This window comes from Anguilla rostrata, chromosome 12, assembly GCF_018555375.3.
Source record: "Anguilla rostrata isolate EN2019 chromosome 12, ASM1855537v3, whole genome shotgun sequence".
Classification (NCBI taxonomy): Eukaryota; Metazoa; Chordata; class Actinopteri; order Anguilliformes; family Anguillidae; genus Anguilla; species Anguilla rostrata.
In genome coordinates this window covers 23,903,784-23,923,499 of record NC_057944.1, presented here as the reverse complement: position 1 = coordinate 23,923,499, position 19,716 = coordinate 23,903,784, and the positions used below count along the sequence as shown (strand labels likewise).

The 19,716-nt window shown below is 41.6% G+C and overlaps 2 protein-coding genes across 5 annotated transcripts in view; one reads left to right on the top strand and one right to left on the bottom strand.

The window, feature by feature from the left end:
• Positions 1 to 115: 115 nt before the first annotated feature.
• LOC135235579 (beta-galactosidase-1-like protein 2) lies at positions 116 to 16,651 on the bottom strand. 3 transcript variants are annotated; one of them, XM_064301164.1, is made up of 19 exons: positions 16,513 to 16,651; positions 12,262 to 12,447; positions 12,102 to 12,170; positions 11,802 to 11,897; positions 11,136 to 11,244; positions 10,794 to 10,886; positions 10,250 to 10,331; positions 9,755 to 9,819; positions 9,225 to 9,309; positions 8,967 to 9,104; positions 8,547 to 8,627; positions 7,978 to 8,084; positions 3,809 to 3,955; positions 3,361 to 3,432; positions 2,889 to 2,967; positions 2,278 to 2,365; positions 1,981 to 2,092; positions 1,689 to 1,805; positions 116 to 845 (listed from the first exon to the last, which is right to left on the bottom strand). In XM_064301164.1, exons 2-19 carry the CDS (start codon positions 12,444 to 12,446, stop codon positions 735 to 737), a joined length of 1,836 nt encoding a protein of 611 aa, XP_064157234.1. In that variant the 5' UTR covers position 12,447; positions 16,513 to 16,651; the 3' UTR covers positions 116 to 734. The 3 variants fall into 3 exon arrangements, with proteins under 3 accessions (XP_064157234.1, XP_064157232.1, XP_064157233.1); XM_064301162.1 differs by lacking the exon at positions 16,513 to 16,651 and adding an exon at positions 15,238 to 16,491; XM_064301163.1 differs by lacking the exon at positions 16,513 to 16,651 and having other exon boundaries at positions 12,262 to 15,221.
• LOC135235578 (beta-galactosidase-1-like protein 2) overlaps positions 16,542 to 19,716 on the top strand; it is an 18,786-nt gene continuing 15,611 nt past the window's right edge. Inside the window, exons 1-2 of one of the 2 annotated variants that reach the window (XM_064301161.1) lie at positions 16,542 to 16,679; positions 19,490 to 19,684. In XM_064301161.1, the coding sequence (XP_064157231.1) occupies positions 19,500 to 19,684 (185 nt within the window). In that variant the 5' untranslated portion in view covers positions 16,542 to 16,679; positions 19,490 to 19,499. Of the gene's footprint in view, positions 16,680 to 16,731; positions 16,867 to 19,489; positions 19,685 to 19,716 lie in introns of those variants that run through there. The other variant, XM_064301160.1, reaches the window with a different exon arrangement.

The following is a 19,716-nucleotide window of genomic DNA, read 5'->3' as shown; positions in this document are numbered from 1 at the left end:
TGGTCCTGTCAGGGGGAAACCCTGTGAGTAAAACTTACCTGCACAGAATGTCAATTTTTCGTCTCGCAAACTGATGCTGGCATTTTAAAATAAGCTGAAACTCATTTACAGTGTATCTTATGGATATTTTATTTATCTAATGTAGTTAGAACTGAAACAATATAGTACTTTGAAAAATACATTGCAAGACTAGCATATAGCAGATGCTCTCAGCCAGAGCACTATTTTTTTTACATAGTATCCATTCATACAGCTGGATATATGCTGTTAAGTATAAATTTATAAGTTAAGTACCTTGCTCAAGGGTACAACGAGTGTCCCTCCTGAGAACTGAATTTGCAACCCTTGTGTTACATTATACTGCACTGTTGTCCATAATAATAATTTACAGTGACTTATTCGGACAGTTTGTAAGCACATGGACCACAGTGACTATAGCCTGATGACGTAGGACCACAGTGACTGTAGCCTGGTGTCGTAGGACCACAGTGACTGTAGCCTGGTGCTGTATGGTCACCGTGCCTGCATGGCTTCTCAGCCCTGGCCCCAGAGATTTCTTCAGACAGGTAGTGTAGTCAGGCACACAATCACTTGATCGAGTGTATCGCCATCCAAAGAAATCCACTTTATCCTTGTCCTCCAGTTCTGAGAGTGTAGTTGTACTGAAGCAATAAAGCAGGAGTGTGTGGCTGTGGCCTAAATATACAGCCTTCATTTCATAATGCATTTTTCACTTACAATACATTGCATAAATGAGGTCTGTACACACTGATGGTCTTCCCCAGTTCAGGAGAGTCAGAGAACTGGATTCTGTCACCGGATTCCCGTTCCTCAAACACAATAACCTTCAATAACACAAAATGACTTTCAGCAGACCTGGTCACACCAAAACACAGCACAATCATTCCATCTATGCAGATACTGTATAAACATATTATATATGTGCTGAGTGGACCCAATTGTTTGTTCATTTAACATACTATCCATCGTCCCATTCTGAAGTCAAACCTTCTGTTAGGGTTGCCTTCTGCTACAAGTTGTTACACAGCCTTTTCAGTTCTCACTTCAGCACTGTGCCTAAGTGCTGATCATAAATGGCAAATTCATGAACGCGGCCATTCAGCAATGATTGAATTCATAACCTGAGCAAATGCACAGCCTTACAAACCAGCTGATGCTTATGTCTATGCATTTCAACTAAATAAATTGTAAAAGCATTGTATTTGATTCTGATCTACTGTACCTAATAATACATAATACACTGGAAGCAGTTTAATGGACTCTGGTAAACCCATATAATTAGGTTCTTCAAAATAAAGGGTATTGTAAATGATGTGACAACCAGCTTGTATAAAAATAATTAGCCATAATGAATATGTTGCAGAGGAACAACGGCACAAGCATATGTGATCCATGGATTTATACAATGCTGCTTCAACGTTTCCACTTGTACCTTTTGGCTGGAAGAGCCTGGGGCTTAATGCTGTCATCTGTCACTAAATCGGTGTGTGATATTAATAGTTTTCTTTCATAAGTATTTTCAGTCCCTTCCATAACATACAGCAACCAGTACAAATTAATGGTATAAATGAAGAACATGTGACCAGTGCATATTATGAATATGAGTGCATGTTCCCTGTGTGAAACAAGTATGTGCAGGCCAGAGAAAGTAACTACCACAACAGTACCTGATTCATGCCGCTGTGAAGCCAGGGTGCTGGTAAGTAGAGGGTTTGTTGGGGTCCTATTGACCAGTGGCGTCCAAGATTTTGCCCATTAATAAACACCACTCCTTTACCCCAGCCCTGTGGATATAACCAACATCACAGGGTCATCATGGCAACAAATGGTTATACTTGGAATCCTGACTGCCTCTCAATAAGAGTTGGAGTTTGTTAAAAGCACATTGCACCATGGGAAATGTCTGTGCTTTGGCTGTGTGAGTGTAAAGGCTGCTAAGTACAGATATACCCATCTTACTGGAAGCTTCAGGAAGGTGTCTGTGGGATTGCCATCCACCTTCAGCTGGCCCTGGAAGAATCCAGGGTAGGTGAGCTTTTCTGGAAGGATATTCCAATGCTTTCTGTGCAATCTGAAACATGAAAATCATCTCAGATAACCACAAGGGGGCAGTGCTGATATTTCATCCCTGAATTAACAGCAAAATCTTCTATTTCTACTGCACATAGAACCAGTTTAGTGAGAAACAGCAGAAACTGGCAAATATTACAGACAGTAAAATGTTGCAGACATTAAAACAGTATAAAGTGGACAAACCCATCTATGAAATTTGGCTTCATATCCAGACTGTAGATGGTAAAGTTTTTCAGTGGGGTATTATTCAATGCAATTTGTCCCACAAGACCTAAAACAAACAATAATATTTCAGAAAAACACATCTAAATTTATGATAACAACACATCTATATTTCTGTTTAAGCTTCATAGTAAGCTCACCGCAAGAGCAGGACACAAGAGTTCAAAGCTATGCATGTTCAGACTCCCTGAAACTGAGCTGAGATATCACACCAAGGGAACCATGTTAAGAAGTCATGTTTCTGATTTTATCAGAAAACTTTCATTTAAAACAAAACTAGTGTCAGGTGTCAAGTGATATTGTATTTCACGACAGTAGGTGTCTGTATTCATAGTGATTTATAGTACTTTTTTCATTTGCATTGAATGAAGAGTACTAGCCAAAATTTGTACAATGATGTCTCAGAGCCCACCTTGTGCCATGCTTTAGATGTGTACTTCAGTGACCAATCACAATAATACACAGCCCGAGGTAGAGACACAGCAGCATCGCTCATGTATTTTCTCCCACAACTTGAAATCATACCTACTACAAATTGTTCTCTTTCTGAGCTGGAGACATTTTTACTTTACCTTTACGTTGCTCATCCAGAGCATTCCCATAGTTCACCCTTCCACAGTTCTCCACCAGTAAACTCAGCTTTTGCTCTCCCTAGAGCACAAGGGGAGACAAAAGGTGTTCAGACAAAGTGCTTTTGAGTGACACCAGTCTTAGTTCACTACAGAGGACATGTGAGAGCAGCTGTATGGGAGAAGACAGCACTGGATCCGCTGGGTGAGAATGAGCAAGCTGTGCTGGAGAGACTGTGCTAGCCTGTGTTTGTCATCCATTAACTGCAGCTGGTAAATATATTAATTTGGATTCCCCTCTACACCACACTCCTCCATTGTCTGGAACCTTGCTGGTTTGAATCCCTGCTCTTCTATGACAGAGGGATTTATCTGTGAAACCAGGAGCGTTCGTGTCTATGAATATTAACCACCCCGAGGGCACCCCTGGATCAGTATTTAGTATCCTGTGTCCAGCGATGCTCAAACAGCACACCTTCCCATCAGGCACTGCAAGTTCCACAGTCTTATAGTTGAGAACCCCGATGTAAACTCGGTCCACAAACACCTGGAACATAACAAAGGCTTTAATCAGAGACATTTTATTAAATAATCAGTTATTATATAGTAATAATATCACTCCTTCTTATTATTATCATTGTTGTAAGAGCAGTTTATATTTTCATACACAATCCATTCATGCAATTAAAAATTTAGTAACATAAATCCATATTCTTCACCAAAGGTAAAATACCACTGCCACACCACAGACTCAACATTATCCCCTTCCGGTTATAGAGGCACTTATTTCAATGTTAATCCATACCGCTAACAGTATGTTTGGGAATTTCCAGGGTTTTAAACAAGTTTTCCCTTGAACGTGTTCATGGTTCCTGTTCTTCAGAACCTGGTATTGTTGGACTCTGCCGAGTGTTTGAACTGACCAGGGCGCGGTCGCGGACTTTGTTCCTGGAGTTCAGAGCCCCTCCGCTGGTGACCGTGGTCTCGTACAGGGTGTACCCATAGGACTGGCCATTGCCGTTGTTCACCGGAAGGTTCTCCATATTGACCGGCGTCGCTGATATAAAAGGCTGGAGGAGAGAGAAGAGCAGATGTTTAGACCCCGCCCTCCTCCGTGAGGCTATTCAGTCAGTCAGAACCTTTATTTAAATTCTCGGAGGTACAATTGAGGGCCAGGCCCTCATTTTCAATGTAGCCGAGATTACAAACACAATTAAAACACAATAGGTGTAATAAAAGATCATAGAATATAGCAACAGCAACTAACATAGTAAATAATAAAATAACAGTAATAAAATACAGTAAAATATGATAAAAAATAAAAATAAAATAAAATAATAAAATAAATAAAATCAGCACAGATACGATCAAAAACAGATGCACTCAGAGACAGGAATGTTCAAAACCAGCGATCTAAACTGCCCATAAGTAGGTAGAGAGCTGATTTTCAGCAATTGTTGGAGCTCATTCCAGGAGGATGGGGCACTAAAATGGAATGCTGACTTCCCAATTTCTGATCGAGCCCGAGGGACCTTAAGCATAAGCAAGCCATTTGATCGGGTTCGATAGGGTCCAGAGTGCCACTTTAGCAACCTTGTAATATAAGGTGGAAGCATTCCGACAATGGCCTTAAAGCAAAAACCAGTGTTTATCACGCCTCACTGCCAGAGAAGACAGACCCACCTTGGCATAGAGGACACAGTGGTGGGTACCATAACTATCGCCAGTAATAAATCTGAGGGCAGAGTGATAGACTGTGTCCAAGCGCTTAAGGGAAGAAGGAGCAGCAATTCTATAAATAATGTCACCATAGTCTAATACTGAAAGGAAAACTGCTTCAACAATTCTTTTTCTACTGATCATAGGGAAGCAAGATCTGTTTCTATAAAGGAAGCCAATTTTTTGTCTCAGTTTGCTGACAAGATTATCTATATGGAATTTAAATGAGAATTTCTCATCAAGCCAGATGCCAAGATATTTATATTCAGAAACTCTCTCAATTTTAGAACTATTTGCAGTGGATATAAATATGCTATCATAATCAGTGCTTCTGGCCCTAGTAAACAACATGAATTTTGTTTTGCTTGCATTAAGAACCAGCTTAAGCTTAACAAGAGCCTCCTGAAGGGCATTAAAAGCAAGCTGCAGTTTCTCAATGGCAAGCTGAGCAGAATCAGCAATACAATATACAATAGTATCGTCTGCGTATAGATGGACTTGACAATCATTTAGTGGGGAAACAATATTATTAATGTAAATGGTGAAAAGGATAGGGCCCAGAACTGATCCCTGCGGAACCCCCTTCGACACAGGCAGGAACCCAGACTGGGTGCTCCCAGACTTCACACACTGAAATCTCCCATACAAGTAATTATGAAACCAATCACAAGCTTTACCATCTAAACCAATGCTGCACAGCTTCTGTAAAAGCAAAGCGTGATCGACTGTGTCGAAAGCTTTAGACAGATCTACAAAAAGGGCAGCACAGTGTTTCTTACTGTCTAGAGCAGACATAATATTGTTTGTAACTAGCGTAACAGCTGAGATAGTGCTATGCTTGGCTCTAAATCCGGATTGATGTGGGCTTAGAACTGAATGACTAGAAAGAAATACTTTGAGTTGATTATTTGCCAGAGATTCCAGAATTTTAGCTAGGCATGGTAATTTGGAGATTGGTCTATAATTGTTTAGATTATTTCTATCACCTCCTTTGTGCAGTGGAAATACATGTGCCAATTTCCAGATACTAGGGAATATTCCTGTTGAAATAGAAAGATTGAATATGTGTGATAACTGCTCTGCAATGAATGGAGAAGCCATTTTTAGAAAAAAGGGATCTAATTTATCCTCTCCAGTAGCGCTCCTGGGATCAATGGTTTGCAAGGTCTCAAAAACAACACTAGCAGAGAAGGGCTGAAAGGAAAACTGAAAGGCCTGGTTCATAGTATATACACAATCATCACTAATAAGAGGGGTGCTGTATATTCCTTTTCGAATAAATGCCCAGCCTCAGCAAAGTGCTTGTTGAAAGCTAGGCAAACCTCATTAAGATCAGAGATCAAACAGTCACCAGAATCAATGTGTGAAGGTAGGGAAGTAGTGGGTCTGTTTTTGATGGAGTTCACTGCCTTCCAGAATTTAGCCGGGTTAGCATAGGAGCAGGTAATTAGATCTAGGTAATATTTGGATTTGGCTACTCTTACCGAAGATGTGAATCTATTCCTGATTTGCCTGAAAGCTGCCCAATGTGAAGGGTCACCGGAGTGTCTGGCAAGAGACCAGGCTCTATTCCTTTCTTTGAGTAAAGCTGCTAGCTCAGGTGAAAACCAGGGGGTGACTCTATCTTTAATCCTAAGTTTTTTCAGTGGAGCATGTCTGTCAATGACAGAAAGAAGAGTCTTTGTGAAGAAATCCAGAGCCAAGTCGACATCAGTAATCTCAGATGTGTATTGTATGTTACTATGGGAAACGTCAGATAAAAAGGCTTGCTCATTAAAATGTCTTAGATTTCTCCTCATAACCTTGTGAGATTTTGTTTTCATTAGCCGAGTACTTCTAATGCAGCCAACAGGGCAATGATCACTGATTCCAAGCTCAAAGACACCACAGGCAGTGATATTATCAACCCTATTAGAAAAAATAAGGTCAATTAGGGTAGATTTTGAGCTGTCTTTCAGATTTGGCCTAGTGGGTTCTGTTATTAGTTGGAATAAGTTAAGGCCAGCATTAACCTCCTTGAAATGATTGGAAGTAACATTCAGCCAGTTCAAGTTAAAATCACCCATAACAATCAATTCAGTATTGGAATAATGGGACAGTAGATCCGCTATTGCATCAATGGAGCCTAACTCAGCAGATGGGGGTCTATAGACCCCAACCACAATTACTGAGTTAGGCCCCAGTTGAACCTTCAGTGCAAGGAATTCAAAATTTCTTGGAATTGTGACAGCGATGGTATGTGTGCTGCCAGGCTTAAGTCAACAGCCGCAAATCCCCTCCTGCCGTAACTTTGTTCCCCAGAGAAAAAACAGAGAAACCTGTTTTAACATATATACTCACCCCTCCTCCCCTACCAGTTCTATCCACTCTGTATAAGTTGTAACCCAATAGAGCTACATCTGAGTCACTGATGCTATTTTTAAGCCAAGTTTCACTTAAAACCAGTATATCCAGGTCAGTCTGCATGACTAGTATATTTACATGATCTAATTTCTGAAGTAAACTTCTAATATTTAAGTGAATAATTCCTAATCCTTTTCTGTTTCTAAAGGTAGTTGGATTAAATAGAATGGGAACAGAGCTGGTGATAGGAAGCTGAAGGGGAATTGTAATTAAATTGGAAACAGTAACAGCACGGATTGGATAATGAGTGGGATATCTAACAGAGATTCGGGTAGGAATGATGGGAGGAGAGATATACTGTTGAACATTAAGTTTAAGGATACGAGAGTAGGGAGAGCCAGCGGTACAGACCGGAGGAGAAGGAAAGGGAAAGGCCACTGAGGACGAAGGAAAAAATTGCACTCCTAACAGATAGGGGGTGCTAGTACTAGAAACAGAGGCCTGGGGTAAAACCTGAGAAGAAGAGGGGAGTTCGGGGGTGTGTGTAGGAGAGGTAAACAGTCAGTCACGTGGAGAGGACTGTACAGCGTGCTGCAAGTTAGCCGCTAGCATTCACACTTGTGATACACAGGTCAGCTGACTGGGGACTGATGCATTCTGACCACACCCTCCCTACCACTGCAGATCAAAATAACTCAGCAGGAACAACGTAAAGAATTTTTATTAAATATAAACTTAAACGAACAGCAGGCGTCCTTTTGAGGTGAAATAATGGAACTGAAATGTGTTCTGTGTACATGCATAGAAGGTTCTAGAAGAGCTATACTGGAAGGTGGCCACATTGGAAGGTGGAGCAGAACACATAGCAAGCGTCCTTCCTCCTTTCCTCTCTCTGGAGGTTTTCTGCCCTGACAGACTGAACTGAGTTAAGCTGGTGCCCCCATGATTCCAACCTCACACCAGTTAGTGTAAAGTCCATATTCCGATCCAGGATCAGCTGTGAGAGCCAAAAGGTTCCTACTACACCCACCTCATCAGTGAACTTCAGGGCCTCCCATAAGGACAGGTACTGGTCGATGACGACCGCTTCGTACACTTTCCGCCCCTGGAGAGCAGGTTGCTCAGGCAGTGTCTCACCTGGAGCATGCAGTTAAAGGCAGAGAGGATCACCGTTTTTTTTAATTTATTTTTTTTACTGTGACCTAATATATGAGTGAACCACTGTTGGTGTGTATAGCCGGTTAGCTCATTTAGCCAGGAAAACTGGTGGAAAAGAAAAACCTGCATACACACCAGCCCTCCAGGACTGGAAGTGCCTACCCCTGTGAGAGGTGCTACTCCCCCAAGTAAAGGCGTCCACTGCTGGTTATAAACATTTCATTGGAAAAACAGCAAGTGATTCTGCTTGTATGACTGTCAGAAATTAGCTAAACAGCAATTCACATTTTATAACTTCAAACCTCAAATATCATTTTTTATAATTCTACATTGTCTTTAATATAACGCCCCTTACAAGAAAAATTGTGCTCTGTAAACATCCTCTTATCTCTTCCACTGCATGAAAAATGAAACATTAAAATGAAAGCCTTTCTGACTCACTGTGGTAGTGACTGAATAATTCCCTCAGACGGTGGCATTTCAGGGTGTATTCCCCGGCTTCAGATAAGGGCGCGTCGTAATCTGAAAACGGACAAGAACCCACCCCAGTTTCTTTCAGCACCAGAAGTCAAAGAGTTCATTCCAAGCAGAGAGGAGTGTCTTTCAGGATCATAATGCTCCCATCCACAGGGGATAAGCAGCCGTCCGGTGGTTTGAGGAGCATGAGACCAATTTCATCCATCTGTCATTGTCATTGGCTATTTCAGCCACCAGATATGACCCTAATTAGGCACTTCTGGGGACTTTTTGGGAATAATTCCTGTATATAGCTGGAATTATCTGGGCAACTGAAATTTTGCTATGGGAAACCAGTAAGAAAAGTGAGGGTTTTCAGCAGAAGAGCTAAAACACAAAGCATACCGTAGCTGCTAACCTGGGGCTTGTATGTGCCCAGGTCCACGGCTCCGTTCATGAACCCAAAATTCGTCCCTCCGTGGAACATGTACAGGTTGATGGACATGCCCTGTTTCAGAATCTCCGTCACCACGGGGACCATGTCTGTCAAAAAAAGGGCAGGTGCAATAAAATCCTTCTGTACAAGCTCAGATGTGGAAATTTGTCTACAGGAAAGTCTACAGTTTGCCAAAGTGATATCCTGATATGATGTTGATGCCTTACCCTCGGCATGAAACACATGGTGAGGGTCACCCCAGACATCAAACCATCCGCACCAGTATTCCATAACCATCTTAGGCTTCCCATCCTGCCGTGACAGTAGGGACGTAAGGAAAGAGGCTTTTAAATGTTATTAAACATAATATTAAATGATGCATTAATACATTAAAACCACTGCTGTGCTACATTAGAATGCTCAAACACTATGTATGTGTAGCCATCAGAAAGTTTTTTTAAGTAAAGTTGCCAGTATGTGGCACAGTTTGCCAGGTCAGGCAGTACAGGCAGAGACTGTTGGGGTGTCCAAGCCCTGGCTTGACACAGAGCTGAATTTGTATGCAAATGATGAGCCTGGATGGGCAGAACTACTAGTTTCCATTGTAAAATATCAGTGTCCCGATTGTTTTATTCTAAAAGTGAATTCCAGAATGCCAATATTGATCTGAGTAAGTGGTGAAAATGTAAAACTCTGGCTTGATCTGAAATGAACTGCATCAGTTAGTAAAGAGACAATAAAATGCTAACGTGGCTACCTGCATGTGACCCAGATAGTTTACTACTCCAGGTGTCAGGCTTTGCAAGTTGATGGTCTTCAGGGCTTTAATAAAGAGGAGCAGAAAAAAATATAATGCATTTACTGAATATGTGAGCTAAAGAAAATATCACATACTACATTCATAAACTTCTGTTAAAGGGTATTTTATTTTGATGGATTGCCTCATTAAGTATCTCAACAGACTCCCTGTTGAATGAGCTTTGTAGGATAGCATTTTTGCATTACTCATTTCTACAGCTGAACAGCCACGCAAGTTATGGATTTTATGCACAATAACAACAGATCCCCCAACCAAAGGTTTAACCTGCAACCTTCCAATTACAAAGCCAACTTCTTAAGCATTATCCATGAACCTTATCCACATGATACATATATACGTGTGTATATATATATATATATATATATATATATATATCAGCCGCTTCTTTAAAAAAAATAGGCAGTGGTGAGAAAGCATCATTCTGCATCATACCTCCAGCCACGCCCCCACACTTTAACCCCTCACGATTGTCTGATGTCATAAGAAGTTCTCTGATCCCCCTGGACAGCAGAGCCTATCAGAGTAGAGAAGAGAGGAGGAGAGGAGGCCATCGTTAAAGCAAGGTCAGTGAGTAGGAAACCCCTTCTTCTGTCAAACTACTTCTATATGTGTTTGAGTGCTGGAGTGTATGTGTGTGAATGCTTGCTTCAGTCTGCCCTTTTCTCTGAAAGGGGTAACCCAAACTGAATGTTCACAAAGCCAGAGCATATACTTATTCTATCTGCAGATGAATGCATAAACAGTCATTTTAACACTTTTTCATAAAAAAACTTGATAAATGATCATTAACAACATTTAACACTTATTCCGATGGTGAAGGTCACATAAAAAAACACTGTCCCTTGGTGGTTGTGATGGTGGTGGTGGTGGGGGGGGGGCGTGGGGGTAATGATGCCACTGTGCCCTATCTGCCCTATCTCATACAGTAATGCCTTTGTGTAACATTAAAGAAGACACGCCCACAATGACCCTCTACCTCTTTGATGAAGCCCATGTAGTGGTTGTCCTTCGCATACGAGCCGTATTCATTCTCCACTTGAACTGCTATGATGGGGCCTCCTCTCATGTACTGGAAGGGAAATGGAGGAAAAGCTGGACTTCACTGACTGCATGACTGCTACAGGCAGGATTTTAACAGGCTGAGAACCATGCTAACAACCTCCAATCAGGGAACTGTTTTCACAGCTAGTCTGGCTAATTTATTCATTAACCACCATGGATCAAATATACATAGCAAGTCAGGACTTAGAAATATGTACCAAGTCCAAATCTACATGTTGGGAACTCAAAAATTGAGAAAAGGCTTCAAGAAGGTCACCTGCAAAGGCGTAACTCTTGGAATGAGCTCGTCAAAAAATGAGTTGACAGCCTCAGTGAATCCTGGGTAAGTCGTCCGCAGTTTCATGTTTTTGTCACGCAGAAGCCAGCTGGAAAGAGACGAGCACAAGAACACTTTAAAGACAAGCCCAGGAGCACTTCTCCAAACCAGCTTTGACCTCTCATCTTAGCCTGTTTGTGCTGGTTATGCAAAAACTGTGAATCAACTATCAACTGAAACCTCCTGATCTAAGCACTTGTGCTTCTGTTGTAAGCCACTCCATATACAACTATTGACCAAACAGCAGTAGTGTCATGTAATGTGATGTAATGGACATAATTTAACATGTAGCTTTTTACATTCATGCACCACAAATAAAAAATAATCACTTATGGGCCAAATTTGTGGTTGGTGAACGTGCCAAAGAAGATTACATGCACACATTGCAATATTCAATAGCTTTGCAGATGCTTTTACATGGCAGCTAATGGAATAGATGCTAACTAAAGCTATTCAGGTAAAGTGCCTTGCTCAAGCACAAAACAGCAGTGAAACGTGCAACCTTACTACTGTTACATGTCTGGCTCCCAAGCTGCTGTGCCACACAGCCACCATGATGAAGAGCAGCTGTGTGCATTTGGGAGAGGAGGGGGACAGGGGACCCACCTGGGCAGCCCTCCAAGGTCCCATTCTGAGCAGATGTAGGGTCCCGGACGCAGAATCACCCAAAGTCCCACCTCCTCAGCCAGACGGATGTAGGCTCTGAGGGAAGCAGGTAAGCAAATACTAAAAAAACTCGACAGCTTAACAATTTCCCACAAAGTCTGCTTCCAAAACAAGCTGGCAGTGTACTATGTAGCACAGTTTTAGAGAACCGAGCTTCAAACCAGATGACTATAGGTTCAAATGCCCCAAGTGGTACCTTAAGAAAGGTTGACACAGTTGTGCAGCATGGAGGTCACTCACTCTAAGTCCAACTGGTTCTGGAAATCAAACTTTCCTCTCCATGGCTCATGCAGGTTCCAAGGCACATACCTGGACGACAAAGAAGTCCAGGACACTTTTAAGATTATCAGCTGGAGGGAGAAATGCTACAGTGGCATGGTAGGGGGCGCTCTGTACTCACGTGGTGAGAGTGTTGAGCCCGCAGGCCTTCATCTTCAGGAGGCGGTCCTTCCAGTGTGCTCTGGGGATGCGGAAGTAGTGGGCGGAGCCACCCAGGATGCGGAAAGCCGCACCATCCAGTGTGAACTGGGAGGAGTTAGCGCTCAGCCCCTCCTTCCTGCTCCAGCTACTCTCTCTCGGCTGCATGCTGGATGAACAGTGGGAAAAAAAAAACAGAAAGGTGGTGTAACCGGGTAAATGAGTGTGCTACTGGAGAAGTCTCAGAGAGACATGTACATGCATATATTACCAGGCTAAAAAATTATGAATATCAGTGCCGACGGTGTGACAGGGCACACTCATCTTTACAAGATTTAATTGCATTGATTGTTTCATACATGCATACATATGTAAAAATGTATTAATGAGTAAAGAAACTGTAAAGAACTATTAAAAGCTGCCCTGGCCATTAAGCATAAATTACAAGTTGGAGGGCTGAACGAGTTAAAAGGAGCATGCTTAGGAGCTTAGATTGTCAGGCTCAATAATTTATGACGAGGCTGCCATTCTGAGACGGTCTGATAAAATTCTGGGGAATGTGGTTTCTTAAACTGGTTGCTTTTTAAATGAGTTACTCCTTCTGGCGAATCATGGTTTGACTGGAGGCAGGGACTCTAGCCAGATCAACATAACATATGGGTGGCTAAATTGTGGTACAGCCAATCACACTGAAGAAAAGCATTTGCACAAACTGCAACACCCCTTTTGAGATGCTCTAAATGTAGAATGGCTGATGTTTACAGAGTGACTAAGGAAGTTACTCTGTGAAGTTACTAAAGCTCTCCTCCCAAGACCTTCTAAATTGCTGGAAAGTTAATAGCCATCAAAATTTATATTACAAAATGCAAATGCTATTATTGCCTCAGTTGTTTGTTTCACTCCCTAATCTGACCAGGGCAGGCTCCAAAAATATAAAATGCATTTTTCATTAATTCTGGTTGTCAATGGTAAATGTTTACAAACAGTAGTTTTAAACTCACAGCGCAGTGGTTGATCACAAATACTGCAAAGTTGCTTAATGGTAGCTGACGTAGGCTTAAGCCCAGTGGTTTGACAGTTAAAAAAACACCCTACTTATAATTCTAGTTGTCTATAGATGTTTTAGACTTTAACTTTACTTTAAGATCTGTATGGTTACTAAGTCTCTGAATCATACCATAGCCATAATGAACATTCAAATCATATTTAAAAAGGTCACAGTGAAAAGGAAACTGTGAGAAGAAAATGTTAACATGTTACCATTCATGCACATTACCAACTCTTTCATGCATCCTGTCTTAAAAGGGTGAAACGATATTAAATTACCATTACCATTTTCAGACAGTGTTACCTTAATCCAGTAATCAATATCTGTAATTAAAAAAGTATTATTTAAAAAACAATCTTCAATCATAAAATACAGTTGGAAACTGAATATTTTATGCAAAATGCATACATTTAAAATGCATTTGAAGCAGTTTTTCACCCTCTCTTTGTATTATAAAATACTTTATTAAAAAAAATACATGGATGGGCTTGGCTGCTGAGCAACAGTCAGGAATATGGAATTTTGCAGCAAAAGAACACGTCAACCTGTTGTGATGTCATAATGTGTTATTCTGACACAAAACATCACAATGGGCCAAATTATTATATAATGCTCCATTGCGACCTGACTTGATAATAAAATAAAATGCTGCACAACTCAGTGCAGCAACAGGAATGGAGCAGCAACATCATTTTGTCATAATGGCACTTTTTTAATACTGGAATATTTTTATTAATTCCAGTGTGATCAGTACACACATGCCTTGCGCAAAAACCTACTGAGGATGAATAATCAGGCACCTAGCAACTTGCAGGGAGGGAAAAAATCATTACTATTCCCCATGGTGGAGGTGAAGAGGGTCAACCAGGAAATGAAGGATGTAGTCACACAGAAGATCAGGGCTTTCCAGTGGCTGCAGAACAAGGTGGTCCCGCTCACCCCTGCGGAGAGGTTCCTGGCATTCCAGGGCCCACAGAGGTGCAGACACCGCCCTATGCTGGCCTCCAGACCCCGCCCACCCCGGCCTGCCAAGACTGAGGAGAATAGCACATCCCTGAAGGTTGTGGGCTGCTCCATGGCGCTCCACCCACTGAAGGTCTCCCTCACTGGCAACAAGCAGATTCAGAATTCCACCGAGGGTCCCCTGGAGCTGCCTCTGGCCACGGATAAGGAACCCCCAGCCCAACAGGCAGAAAGCCTCGCCCAGCAGGAGGGAGCCCCCGCTCAGCAGGAGGGAAGCCCTGCCCAGCAAGAGGGAAGCCCCACCCAGGAGACAAGAAGCCCCGCCTCACAGGAGGGAAGCCCCGCCCAGCAGGAGGGAAGCCCAGTCCAGCAGGAGGGAAGCCCAGACCAGCAGGAGGGAAGCCCAGTCCAGCAGGAGGGAAGCCCCGCCCAGCAGGAGGGAAGCCCAGCCCAACAGGAGGGAAGCCCAGCCCAGCAGGAGGGAAGCCCTGCCCAGGAGGAGGGAAGCCCCGCCCAGCAGGAGGGAAGCCCAGCCCAGCAGGAGGGAAGCCCAGCCAAGCAGGAGGGAAGCCCCGCCCAGCAGAGCCCATCAGAAACCATCCTCACTCCCTCTGAGCTAACAACATGATAATGAATAAACCTAAAATGCAGCAATCAGAGGCCAGAAACTGATTTACTACTTTTAAAATTAGCCAGCCTGAAAAAGTATAAATACAAGATATAAACTACCCATATTCCTTAGTAGACAATATTTAATCAATAAACATGGAAATGAGTAATACAAAAAACAAGGGCAGGAAATTGGAAAACGCAGACAAAACAAAAGCGCAAAAGTCGTAGTTTCTATTTTTGCCACACCGCTATTAAAACTTCAAAAATAATTACTTTCCTGAATTGGCATCAGAATATTTAGCATGATACCTGTCTATTTGATTGGATGTTACTTACCCCTTTGTGTTGGTATCCAAACCAACGTTACAGAAAAGTTGTGGCAGGCATGGTGGCTCAGTCCTGTAAAGCACTACTGTGTATGTTTTGATGCAGGACTGTAGCTGTTAGTTTGAACAAAGTGAGAACAATGCTACATAGTCTAGAATAACAGGCTGGGTGCATAATAGAGTGGGACGAGAGGAACAGTGAGGTTTCAGAGCCCCATTGTTTTCCCTCCCCCCATCAATTCTGTAGAGATTACAACAAGCATACACAATGAAATCACATTTGACAGCAAAATGAATGAATTGTAAAGGAATATAGAGGCCTGACATGGTGTACTAAAATCTAAATGATGCACATAATTTCACCAAAACGGATAAAAGGTTTGACAGGTTTTAAAATGGTAAACTAAAATATAAAGTAGAGCAAGGACACACAGGTATGTGCAGGTAAGTTGATGTAATGTATATTGTGTCATGTACATGCTTCTTATGAGATACTTATCCAACAAATTTCATTTAACAAAAAAAAAATAAATGTCAGTAATTCATACATCTAGATCTTAACTGAAGGCAAGTACTTTTGTCTTGGGCACAGTGCCATTGTTCTGCCAGGGATTTCAACCTGCCACTGCACTGCTGCCAATGAGTTAACGGGATGTGATTAAGTCTAGTATCATACACATATGACCTACATTTTTCAGAGAGTTCTGGATATATAGAACCCAGAAGTAAGTCATTAATTGATTGTAAAAATCAATTAATATAAAGTATAGTGGTTTTAGATTTTCCCTACACGGGGTATGAATTGCTCAGTGTGAATTTCAGTCTTGGTTTATTCTGATGTTCAATATCAGGTTATGGATTTGGACGAGCTTGTGTAAGCGTATGCAAATAAACTATTTATCTTTTGAAGGACAACATTTAAATATAGATGCAAGCAGCAATTAAGGAGGCCAGACACTTCATGTACTTAATTTGTTGAAGGTGTACAACAAATTTAAATGTGTACTTTTAAAATACGATCTCTTACCGATTGAGTCTTAGTTTTGAGAGCAAAGGTCAGAGGGAAGAAAAAAAAAAACTTTAATTGGAATCTAATTGGAATACGCTAGCTGTGCACTTGTAGTTCTAATATCCTATGTGATAGACTATAGACTGTGTACAACAATGCCCGGCCTCAACATCCACCAGAAGAGCTGTACCCGTGGTCCAGGAGAAATCACTATTACATTACAGGCATTTAGCAGACGCTTTTATCCAGAGAGACTTGCACAACTTTTACAATCACCTTGAAAAAATGGCTTTTTCCTCTCATCTCTTTGATCTCAATTGTGTGCTCTTGTCTTCTCTTGATTGGAGTGCAGTTACTTCCGATTTTCCACTCTTCCGGAGTTGGCATCGCTGGTGACTGACAACGGAACGCCCTTGACTTTACACTATGCAATAAGTGCTAACGTAAGAGGCTGTTTTCGTGAGTCAAGTTACTCCTCTAACTAACTTTGATACTTTCCTCTGTGCTGGCCTGTGAAGGAAGAGATACGTCGATGGTTATGGTTATCAGATTAGGGAATGTTCACATTAGCAGAAGAAATGCAATTATTTGCTTGGGCATCGTGTGTTTAATCGTTTACCGCTACATCGGGTAAGCTGCTTTTGATAACCGATGGAACGTGTTTATGTCGGTTAGGCAATACGTTATGATAGTTAGCTATAATGGCAATGACTATTTACATAGCCAGCTAGCTAGCTCCACTTATTGTTAGTGCACATGCACGCAGTTATTGTCATATGAATCGAGTTTCGATAGTGTAAAACACTACCGATTAGAAGCATTAGCAGCATTGTGTGCCAAGGTTAGTGTACGCTAACATAGATTTTGCAAATGGACAGTGCCCACAAAACAGGTATAAAACGTCGCCGAGTTGGGGAAGTGACGCTTGATAGGTTTTTGGAAACTGAAGATGAATCCTTGATACGTTTCTAAAAATAAAAAAATCCGAATTCATTCTGTCCCATTTTCGTCAACGCAGGTATGGCCTGTCGTTATGACATTTGGTGGGGCGAGTTGCTGGTGCATGCACGGATCCTCCCATAGAAAACCATCAGCCTTTTGGGATTCTCATCTGAAACGAACCTTGCTCGAATGAATCCGAAAATACGATGTTTCTCGTGTAACTAGCTAAGAATGAGTAATTCCACTCAATCCAGCAAGGGGGATAACGCCCACCAAGCTATCCGATTACACGCGCATGTGTCGACCTTTCATTCTCAAGTTTCAGAGGAGTTAACGTTTGCCATTGCAGACTTCATTTAACTGGGGACAGCTTTTCTCTGATTCCTCCGGAAAAGTAATAATTTAAATAATGATTGAACAGAACCCCATGGTTAGTTAGCCTGTATTCTGGTGGACTGTTTTTCAGTGCACACTCTCGTATAGATTATGGTTGTCTCACCGCAGGTATAAATGAAGCAAAAGAGTAAAAAGTCTGGATGATACTGATATTTCAGTTGATAACAGTGTAACATCGAAAACAACAGAAAGACAACGACAGGCAGCGGTACTGCTATAATACATTCTTCTGTGGGTGTCTTGAGAGTATCATGTAAATATCTTCATTTAGTTTTAGAAAACTTTTGACGCCAGAGCTGTGCCCCAATCAGCTTACTTGCCTACTATTGAGTATGCAAGTTGCATCAACTTGTGTACTCAGCAGTAGGGAAGTAAGCTGATTAGTCTCATGTCTGCCGATCGTAATGCCAAGTGCACGAGACCAAGTGGAAACAACCACAGTGGGTAAGGAACTGGGCTTGTAACCGAAAGGTCCCAGGTTCGATTCCCGGGTAGGACACTTCCGCTGTACCCCTGAGAAAGGTACTTAACCGAAATTGCTTCAGTATATATCCAGCTGTATAAATGGATACAATGTAAAATGCTATGTAAAAAGCTGTGTAAGTCGCTCTGGATAAGAGCGTCTGCTAAATGCCTGTAATGTAATGTAATGTAACTGGTAAGTCAATGCAACAGAGTTATGGAACACTCACATACGAGTTTAAAAAAAATTCTGAAAGCCTACTTTTCAAAGGTTAATTGGACAGATGGAAAAAAAATAAAAGGAAATTGGGAGTCTAGGCCTAAGAGAATAAGGGAGTTTCTTTTTTGCTTCTTTCATCGTTTCATCACTGGACTGTAGTAGCATGCCTGCACCTGCCCTGTGCCTAATCAGGAGTGAATCACATGACTAAAAGCCAATCTGTTTGCTTTGTGTCTTATTAGATAGCTCTGCATTTAGCACTTTTATGGCTTTTATTATAAATATGGTTTCTCTCCCCTTGTTTTCTTGCATAGTACTTCAGCCTTCCACCAGCTAGAGGTCGCAATACCCTTTTTGTAAGCCTCTGCTCAAGCAGTGATTCCATTTGCACCACCTCAGTAATTTACATTGATAATGTAATTGCCACTAATTAAGCATAGACAACGATTGACAACGATACTTAAAATCAACACTGAAATGTTAAATTCAGTTTAATTACTTACTACCATGGACATGCTACAGTATTATTTTATGTTGTGCATGGGCATGTTAGGTTTTGTTAAAAGAAAAGGGGAATGCCAAAATTAAAAACAGTTGTACAACAACTTTAACTTTTAAAAAAAGTTAAATAAAAATAAATTAATGATTCAACTAACTAACTAATCATGGTCTTCAATCAAAACCTCAAGTAGAATCATAGGTCTTAGTACTGAGCTAAAACCTGCTGTATATGGATGCGTTTTTATTTTACTGCAGTGATACTCCATCCTGGTCTTGGAGAGCCACAGAGTCTTCTGTTTTTTGTGTTTTCCTTAAGATCAGTGATTGCTTTTTGCAGCATGTGAACTTACATCCATGTTCACTTTCCTTCCTGACTCCCCAGATTAGATCAACTAGGCTAATTGTTTTTATAAATGTCTCAATCAGAAACTCAATTGTATGATTAGTCACTTGGGTGTGCCATTGAAGTGCCTATGGGGACCCCTGGAGGATAACCGTTGAAACAGAAGTTAAAATCCCTGCAAGTCAAATGGTGGTGACAAACTGGTGTCCCTAATTATAAAATATAACTCATGCATTACATGTATGCATTAAATTAAATAGAAGTAATTGTGTTATAATGAAAATAAAAAATATCTTTAAGTAAACCCACTCCTCATTATAAAGGGTACTTGAGAACTGATGTTCTCTGATGAGAAAATTGAGGTTAGCTGCTGTTCTCCATTCTTTCAGTTCATCCAGCATGCAGCCGAGAGAGAGTAGCTGGAGCAGGAAGGAGGGGCTGAGCGCTAACTCCTCCCAGTTCACACTGGATGGTGCGGCTTTCCGCATCCTGGGTGGCTCCACCCACTACTTCCGCATCCCCAGAGCACACTGGAAGGACCGCCTCCTGAAGATGAAGGCCTGCGGGCTCAACACTCTCACCACGTGAGTACAGAGCGCCCCCTACCATGCCACTG